Consider the following 10,321-nt stretch of genomic DNA (forward strand, 5'->3'; position numbering starts at 1 on the left):
TTTAGCTGTAATTCAACTGCGTCGGGCTGATTCAGTTACTTTAGAATCTTAACAGAATTATAACAAACACACAAGTTTCAGTTACTTTAGAAACCTATCAGCTTAAGCACTTTGCTTTAGTTACTTTAGAAACAATGATTCACATACAACTCTGTCATCACACTGCGTCGGGTTAATTCAGTTCCGTTAGAATCTTAAACAGAAATGTACAGAATAGGCTTAACAATAATAACTCCTCCTGCTTATGATCAGTAAACTATGTTCTATTCTACACTAAAACATTTCTTTTCTAGGTTTTTTTTTAAACGAAGTGGTTCCCTATGGAATAAAAACACTGTCAATAATAATCATACAACTCCAAAATGTACGACTATGACAGTTTACAGACACAACGCTTGTTTTCACAACACCTCTTTTTCACACACGAAAACGGTCTGTGAAACAACTGTCAAAAATACGTCATCACGTTCACAGGCATTACTATCCGAGGGAAGATGAATCGATTCCACGAAGTGCGAATGTGCCCCGCCCTCTTTTAAACCACTCATAGAAACCACTGGTGCCGAAATGGCGGGTTAGTTATCACTAATAACAGAGAGAATTTTGTGCTAACACTTTAAAATAATGGTTTTTATTTTATTTCTTGACTTTTACAAGGCATTTGATACTGTTGAACATACTTTTTTATTTGAAATCTTAGATTTTTTAGGTTTTGGGAGTAATTTTTGTAAAATAATTAAGATGTTTTATACTGACATATAGTTCTGTATCCCTGAATCCTAGTATAACTCCTAGGTTTGAAGTGCTCCGCGGTATTAGGCAGGGATGCCTGATTTCTCCCAAACTGTTTATTCTAGCCACTCAATCACTTATATTAATCATAACCCCGATTTGCATGGGATCTCAATATTTGACAAGGAATTTAAAATTAGTCAATTTGCAGACGACACAGCAATCCTTTTAAAGAATAAATTCATGGTTGATGTTGCCCTAAATTCAGTCTCGATTTTCCCTAATGCTTCAGGATTTACCCTTAATATTAAAAAATGTGAGCTACTTCCCATTCACTCATCAACGGACTCTGTCATCTCTTCAATTTAGGTTAAAGACGAAGTGAAATATTTAGGGATAGTTTTATCTAAAAATGCTATTAGAAGCGAAGACGTTAACTTTTCTAACCAGTTAATAGATATGAGGAAATCTTTGAGCTATTTCCAAAATAATCTATCCATGCCACTCCCTGTATGTTTCTACAGTTAATGTTAAGAAAGCTAATTCGATCGTTTTCCAATTTCTGTGGAAAAACAAAACTCATTATATTAAGAAATCACAGCTGGTTATTAAAGACTATGATATGGGTGGTATTAAAGGACATTCAAGATTAATTGGTTGAAAACCTATCGGTGGCTTAGTGGTTAGCACGTTCGCCTCACAGCTCCAGTGTCGGGGTTCGATTCCCCATGCTATTACTTATACTGCTTAGTTCATCTTGCTTCCATATTAGTTAGTAGTATTAAGCTCAGTGTTAATGCAGTACTACCTATTACTTCCTGCATAGTCATTCACAACAGACCATTATTTTAAAGTGTTAGCACAAAATTCTCTCTGTTATTAGTGATAACTAACCCGCCATTTCGGCACCAGTGGTTTCTATGAGTGGTTTCGAAGAGGGCGGGGCGCATTCGCACTTCGTGGAATCGATTCATCTTCCCTCGGATAGTAATGCCTGTGAACGTGATGACGTATTTTTGACAGTTGTTTCGCAGACCGTTTTCGTGTGTGAAAAAGAGGTGTTGTGAAAACAAGCGTTGTGTGTGTAAACTGTCATAGTCGTACATTTTGGAGTTGTATTTGAACAAACACACAAAATCTCGTATCTGTAAACTGTCGTGGCCGTAGATTTTGGGATCCAACTCCGCAAAAAACATAATTACGTACTATAGTTTTAAATTATGCACAACTAAATAAAAATTTACACACAATGCTTTGAATTACGTACGATTATTTTTGACAGTGTTTTTATTCCATAGTTCCCTGAATAAAAAAAAAACAGCGTAAAAGAAAAGAAAAGAAAATACCGCTTTTCTTACCTTTCCCCACTTTTTTTTTTTTTTGGGAATCCGTCGCTGGGTGGCTTGCCAATGTAAGAAAAAAATGCGTAGTGTACGTGTAGTGGACAGGCATGTTCAGGTCTCATCAGAGATGTTCGGGTTCTAGCTGGCACAATCAACATTCACGAAGTTGTCCCTAATCCACTCTTTCACTCTCTTAACTCTGTGCTTTAGGTCCTCATCCTACCAGAAGGAGAACCTTTGGCCCAGGCTGTGGTCCTGAGTGCACTATGACAGGTTTTCTTTAAGGAGATCTTTGTATTTTGCATCCTAACAGCATGATGCTACCACCACCAGGCTTCACCGTTGGGATGGTGTTGTAGGTGATGTAGAGAGCCTGGTTTCCCCTAGACATGACAGTTGAAATTGAGGCCAACCAGTTCAATCTTTATTTCAGCAGATAGTCTAAGAAACCTTTAGGTGCTTTCTTGCAAATTCCAAGCTAGGTTTCATGTGTCTTGTGCTGAGGAATGACCATCGGGTTCTTGGTCACTACTCTTACCAATGCCCTTCTCCCTGATCAGATTGCTCAGCTCTGAAAAGAAACTTCACCCATTAAGGAGGCCAATGTGCTCTTGGCAACCTTTAATGCAGAAGAAATTTTATTTATAGGCTTCTCCAGATTTGTGTCTCGAAATGATCCTGACTCTGAAGTTCCTTTGACGTCGTAAACGGAGAAATGGGAGGCACCTGACTGTAATAGCACAAAGTCTTATGCCAATATGATATTTCAGGTTTTTTTTTTTTTAAATAAATGTATCACAAGTTTAGTTATAAAACATTCCCTTTAAAAATATTAAGAATAATTTAGCACAATGCTGCATTATTAAAAAAAAATGAAAGGGAAAATGCAGGGGTCTGAATACTTTCTGAATGCACTGTATAAATGACTCGATTTTCTCAATAAATATATCAAAAACATGACACACTAATGACAGACAGGTAATTAAGCATATTAAACAGTTTTGTTCCATGTTTTGTCCTTTATTTTTTCACAGTAAGCCTTCTGCAAATATCTGTAGTACAACACAATACAAGCATAGCTGCTGCTTCTTTGTTTAAAAACATGAGCAATAAAAGATTGAATTTCTCCACTTTTAGGCAAAACTGATTTAACCCTTTAGTGAACACACTGCTAAGTTGAGTATCAAAAATCCTTAATGTTTAAACTGACAGTTTTATAGAAAAGTGTGTTGTAAAATTCACTGTGTCTAACACGCAAAAGACAAGAGCACAGATTCACCTGAGTTCACATTAAAAATTTCACTCCATTAAGACATTTCTAGAAAAAAGATATCTGTCTCGAGATACAACCACTTTCCACAGTTATTACTGTATTCCTCTATTGCAACAAATCTTATTGAGCTTTTTGTTTTTGCAATATGGTTTTTGGTATTACAGGCCTTTAAAACACACTGACTGAACTTCTCTATGACTACAATAGTGCTTTTGTTCTTTGCTGATTTACATGTTTATATACCATTTCCTCACAGGTGTAAAACATCAGCATCATTTTTAGCACCGGTATGTGATTAGCTGCTAACGTTCAGCTGTGATTGTAAACACTTTGGAGAAGATATGAGGCTGAGATATGGACAGTGCTGAGCTACCTGCACAGCTGCTTTCATTAAGGGCTGAAGCCCAATGTAATTGGTTCTGCTCCATTCTGCACCTTTCTAATAAAATGTGGGTCATACGGTTTATCTTATTAAAATATTATGGTCATATCATTCCAGCAAATCGCACCTAAGGGGCAGTGCTTTCTATAGTGGTAGTGTTTTTTTTTTGTTTTTTAGATATTAAGGCTCTTAAATGCTCAGGCACAGTGGTACAAGGCTTATCCAAACCTTCATAGTGGTGTAAGTGAGAACATTTTAAATTAGAACAGAACGACAAAGATTGTCCTAGAAAAGCTGATGTTGCATTCACAAGGCAACAGAACATGCATTGCAGAACAGGTCATTTTCACAAGTTACAGCTGCGTTCATAAAACCGTCTACACTTTTCAAGAAGCTGCAGACAGGCCCAGAAATAAAGCACAGGAAATGATTTATGAGTCTGGATTCTGAGTCCATCCTAAAGCTGTCCTCGTTCCACCTGCTTCAGGATGTACAGGATGCCGATGTTGTCGATGGTGACAAATGTTTTGAAGTCGGACGAGACGCAGATGTGCTTCAGGTTGTTTCCTGTAGTGTAGAAGGTCTGCAGGGCTTCTCCTCTGTCCACACTCCACCACTGCACAAGAGAAACAGTAAGAACAAACCGTTAATCACAAAAACAAACTGTGGAGGACAGGATTGCACACAGTGAGACACGTATCACTCTTTACAGACACGTCTGCCCAAAATGAGGCGGAATACAGTTCAAACATGGTGCTGTTAAAAGAGCCAAGTAGAAACGTGCAAATGATCTGTAATGATGCATTTATTTCACACCAGACCCAAACAAAAGCTTGATTACAGCTGAAAAAAGACAGATACACACCACAAAAACTTCCAACCTTTCATTTATTTGTTTTTTGCATTTATAGCATTTTGCATACACCCTTAAAATTATGTCATTTCATGTATAAAACTGAGCAAAGGGTTGAGGGCCTTGCTCAGGGGCAGCTTGGTGAACCTGGGATTCACAACATCTGATGAGTAGTCTTCTAGATTGTGGTGTTGTCCTTCAGCTGCTTCCTGTTCTGGGTTGTCACAGCGGATCATCTGATCCATATATTGATTCGGCACAGGTTTTACACCTGACACAACTCTCCTTTTTTTTTACCCGAGCTCAGGACTGGAACTGAGAGTTAATTACTTTAATACGCTTGATTGTTTTAAACAAACATTGATTGGTAAAAATAACATGACAATAATTAACCCGATAGCTGATACTAATTTCAGAGCTGTGCTGGACCAGATAATCTACGCCTGATGACCAATCGGATTTGAGAATTCAACATGGATGCAATATAAATAAATTGAAGACAAATAGAAAGTAATAGAAAGCTAACAGATCTTAAGGTAAAAGGTAAAAATGTACGTGGGAAAATTTTGCTCATCATTCCAGAAATAATTCACCTTTTCATCAAGGACTCGAGAGTTGGATAAAAATACCGTTGTACATAGACAACAGTCTACAAGCTCTTAGACACCTGAGACTATATGCTTGCTGAATATCTCATTCCATCCTCTTTCCTTTCTTCTTTTTGGTGTGGGCGTGGTTAAGCACCGGAGAGCGGAGACAAGAAAAAATGAGTGGTAAGGATGTACACCAGAGCAGGATTGCGCTAATATGTGTCCTTTGTTTCAGTGAGAGGCGAGAGAGCGAGCTGGGAGAGCTGCACAGAGCCGTGTGTGTATGTAGATTGTAATGATACTGCAATCAAAGTAGAAGAGGTCAATGTGAACTGTCCCACGTGTGCCTCACATCTCCTCATTTCCCTCCAGAAACAGGAGAAGTGTTACAACAAACAAAAACAGGACAGCAGACAAAACAAACAAACAAACTAGACAGAAGCCACAACATGAACACGGTGCTTATTATGTCAGTGTGTATTGTGTGTGGGGGTTGGGTGTGTATGTGTGTGTGTGTGTGTGTGTGTGTAAGGAGTAGTAGATTAAATGACGACTGTACAGTATAACACCATTACGGCGAACAATTTCTAGTTTTTTTTTGGATAGTTACGCAGTCGATTATTCTGATATTCCAACATGTGCTATTAAAGTTATGTTTTGATTTCCAGTTTGTTAGTATGTTTTGTTTTTTTGCTGATGGTTCGTGCAAAACTGTTGTTCCTAGATGTATCTCTAAGTAATCAAAGTGAAGGAAAGAGCGGGATGGTGTCATTTAGAAAAGACAATATTTCCTTAGTGATTTGTTTTTCAGAAGTGTGCAGTACCATACGGGCTGAGCGTAATCGTCTGGTGTATTTTGTGTGCGCTGTGTGATATAATATTGCCCCTATCCCAGTTTATGGAGTTCTGTGGAGTAGTAGTGTATCATTATTGCACAGTGCATGCTCAGTATCTAGCCATATCTCATTTACCTGACTGGGTTTTATCCTTTTGAGTACCTACTGCAGTTGGTTAGTGAATTAATTTGAGCCATCGAGCCCTCCAAGACATTTGGATCCTTAAAGTGTGGTTAAATTAATTCTGAGAGTTTTGTTTATCCCAATAAATTTGAGCAAATCTGCAATTGAGTGATTATTTTGTGTAGTATAGTCATTTTTACAATGCTATACTGCCAGAGAGAGAGAGAGAGAGAGAGAGAGAGGAAGGTTTTCCACTAGATGCTGGAGTGTGGCTGTAGGGATTAGTGATCATTCAGCTACTGTACAAGAGCATTAGTGAGATCAGACACTGTTTTTGTAAGAATGAGGAGGTCTGGGTTGTAGTTGGTGTTCCAGATCATCCCAAAGGTGTTCAGTGGGGTTAAGTCAGAGTCAGGGCTCAGTGAAGGTCACTCGGGTTCTTCCACTTCAACCTTAACCTCTACGCCATGTCTTCATGGTGCTCTGTGCTTTGTGTACAGGGGCATTGTCATGGAATTTGTAATGCTTTAAAATGTTAACAAAGACCTATTATACAATTGTGTGCTTCCACAAGTGTGTCATCAAACCATTTGGCAAATATGTCATGGTCAGATGTCACGGTCAGATGTTCACAACATTTTGTCCATCTAGTTTATACAAAACACTAAGCTGCAAGCTGCAGCCTGTATTTCACAGGATACACAAAAACCCACAGTCTACTCTGCTGCACAATTCCTAATACTGCTCTCTAGCATGCAAAACAAATGGTTCAGCATGACTAAGGCAGTGCAAAGGCCATAGAACAAGGACAACTTTAATTATTCGCCGCTCAAGACTTATCACTCCTCATTATCATCTGCTCCTCGTTTCGGCTCTCTAAGTATGTCTGAAAGGAAGGAGAGACTGTCCCACCTCTTTATAGAGCTGAGACAGCAGCACAAGTGTGTGTCCCAAAATGCATTTAGACATCGTTAAGAGCTTTGCCCCATCCCCCGACTGACGTACTCCTCTAAGAAAAAGCAGACTGACCTTGCTCAAGTGTTTGTGCTTATAAATCAAGCCATCCAATCAGTGTAATGCAGCACGGCATCTTAACAGTGACGGTGAAGGTGAGAAAATCCATTAGGATTCAGAATGTCTTGAGGATGCGCAAAACTGGAATCTGTATGCATGTGGTTCGCTGTTTGTTTTCATAACGGCTTAAAAAAATGGACATTTTGTAAGAGACAGAGTGAGAGACTGCCTCTATTACACCTGAGCTTCTGGCAGCTCCTCGTTGTGCAACAGAGCGAGCGACTGTGAAAAACAAGAGAAAATAGTCTGTGTCCACAAAGTGAAACTGAAGGACATTGTGTTACTGAGCTTTGGAAAAAAAAAATATAATAAATTTTGGTGGAGGAAGGAAAACTCGAGTAGAATGTCATATTAAATAAGAGACCGAAGAGAGAATTCAGGATACTCAGAGCATATACATACCACAGATGGACTGGAAATGTGCATGGATGAGTCAGTGAATGTACATTTGTGTTGACCTACCAGTACATGTGTCTGTGTCATATATATATATATATATATATATATAAATTAACTGGTGAGAAAGCAGAGTCACATTTATCCTTACAGGAACAGCACCCAGGCAACAAAATTCACTTTGGACACCAATGACAGAATATAATGACGTTCTACCCCTGGTTGGAGTCTCGTCGCCTGGTGGTCACCCTGCCAGGGATTTGTCTGCATGGTGAGCCAGTGACTCATGGGATTGTTGTGGATGGAGCCACCTGAAGACTGTCATGCCACTGTTGCGTCAGTCAGCTGTATGGTCTGTTCTTTATCAGCAATCATTTAAAGACTTTAACAGGAAAGAAAATTAGTGTTGGGTCTGTGGTGAACTCAGAGCTAATCCATTAGTTCCTCAGTTATTATAAACTGTTGTAGAAATGATATTATTTACTTTTACAGGAATTTACATGTCCTGTCCATTGTCACACAAATGAGGATGAGGTTCCCTTCGGAGCCTGATTCCTATCAAGGTTTCTTCCTCTTATCATCTCAGGGGGTTTTATATATAAAATATAATATATATATATTTTCCTCTCTTCTGTTTCTATACTTCTGTAAAGCTGCTTTGAGACAATGTGAATTGTTAAATGTGCTGTACAAATAAATGAAATGTGTGTGGACTGGTTCATGAACCTTTACCAAACCCATGTGCCACTGAGCACAATTCAGGGTACACCTTGGACTATCATGAGGCATAGTACACAATGCTCACACACCCATTCACACACCACGGACAATTTATAGATACCAATGAGCCCATAACGCATGTCTTTGGACTGGGGAGGAAAACAGAAACCCCAGAGGAAACCCCCAAGGCAAACTCATGGCAGAGACAGGAATCGAACCTGCAATGCTGGAGGTGTGAGGCAGATAACCACCAAGCCACTGAGCCCGGCTCATGGTGAGACATCTTGATTATTTAGTGCCAGAATAGAGCACCAGAGGTTGAGCAGTATCATCTGTCTCCCTCTCTCACCCACAGCAACATCCAAGATCCTAACAAGTTGGCCTTTAAAGCTCCACACTCCACAGAAACTCATGAAAGTCTTCGCACTATTAGACCAGTTTGTGTAAAGTTTGTGACGCATCATGGAAAATGGTTTGCATTCTACTTGGAGGAACATTGTCAGCTGACATGGTGGGGATCAAAATCTGCACTATGCAAACACTCTGCTGTGTCCAACAAGGCTCAGAAGTCAGTCCTTTTCTGTTCTCACTTAATAACTGCTTTCTTGGTGAGGTCACATCCTGACATGGGTTTTCATCCCCCTGCTATGCTGATGACACTTAACTCATCCTTTCCTTCCTCACACTCATATTTTTGTATGCATCTCATCATGGGTGGCATCATCAACTGAAAGAAAACCAGGTCTCCTTTTTGACTGACCACGTCTCCTCTGAAATCAGTAAAGCCAAAGAAACTGTACACACACGTGTGTGTGTGTGTGTGTGTGTGTGTGTGTGTGTTTTTGTCCCATTTCCCACTTATCTCCTAATCAAATTTATTATACAGACTGGTATTCAGAAGCTGAAACTAGAACAGAATAAGCCTCTTCAGGTCAAATACACACACTTAGTAGCTCAGCAAGCCTTCAATAACATTTCTAAATGAAATAAAATAAGTATATTTGTACCGGTGTACTGGGCAGCGTAGGATTTTTCTTCCATACAAACACTGTGTACACTAAGGAGATTTCTTCAAATGACTGATATCTGTGGTGGGACATGTATCACAAAAACTGCTCTCCACACACCTCAGTCACAACCGGCTCATCTCATGTGGGACGAAATAAAATGGCCACTCTTTAGTCCACCATGTTCTCAGTTTGTGTGTGGCAGTTAGAGTCATTTAATTCAATTCAATTCAGATTTATTTGTGTAGCGCTTTTAACGTTGGACATCGTCTCGAAGCAGAACATAAACATAATACAAAATAATTTATATCATACACTCATTCACTCTCACTCATTTTCTAACGCTTATCCGAACTACCTCGGGTCACGGGGAGCCTGTGCCTATCTCAGGCATCATTGGGCATCAAGGCAGGATACACCCTGGACAGAGTGCCAACCCATCACAGGGCACACACACTCTCATTCACTCACACACTACGGACAATTTTTCCAGAGATGCCAATCAACCTACCATGCATGTCTTTGGCCCGGGGGAGGAAACCGGAGTACCCGGAGGGAACCCCCGAGGCACGGGGAGAACATGCAAACTCCACACACAAAAGGCGGAGGCGGGAATCGAACCCCGACCCTGGAGGTGTGAGGCGAACGTGCTAACCACTAAGCCACCGTGCCCCTTATATCATACAAATATTAATATAATACAAAAATTCAAGATTAATATTAGACTTATATTTAAATGTGTTTGTATTTATCCCCAATGATCAAGCCTGAGGTGACTGAGGCGAATGTGGTGTGGAAAATCTCCCTTAAATGGTAGAGGAAGGTCAGACGATTGTGTATCGATGAGGAGGTTGTTGTCCTAAAAGACCACATGGAGTTGGCATCTCCTCTTAGAACGTCTGAATACTTTATGAAGCAGACTCAGAGTAAAGATCATGTTAAAACTGATTTTAAAAGGACGAGACTGGTTTTTGGTTTAAATGATCCCAAAT

At 39.7% G+C, this 10,321-nt stretch overlaps 1 protein-coding gene across 2 annotated transcripts in view; it reads right to left on the bottom strand.

Moving 5' to 3' along the window:
- Window positions 1–3,910: 3,910 nt before the first annotated feature.
- Window positions 3,911–10,321, bottom strand: part of apaf1 (apoptotic peptidase activating factor 1) — a 50,073-nt gene continuing 43,662 nt past the window's right edge. For both annotated transcript variants that reach the window (XM_047819331.1, XM_047819332.1), the window contains exon 27: window positions 3,911–4,346. In XM_047819331.1, coding sequence (XP_047675287.1) covers window positions 4,188–4,346 — 159 coding nt within the window. In that variant the 3' untranslated portion in view covers window positions 3,911–4,187. The remainder of the gene's footprint in view (window positions 4,347–10,321) is intronic.

The sequence above is a fragment of the Tachysurus fulvidraco genome, chromosome 10, assembly GCF_022655615.1.
Source record: "Tachysurus fulvidraco isolate hzauxx_2018 chromosome 10, HZAU_PFXX_2.0, whole genome shotgun sequence".
NCBI classification, from domain to species: domain Eukaryota; kingdom Metazoa; phylum Chordata; class Actinopteri; order Siluriformes; family Bagridae; genus Tachysurus; species Tachysurus fulvidraco.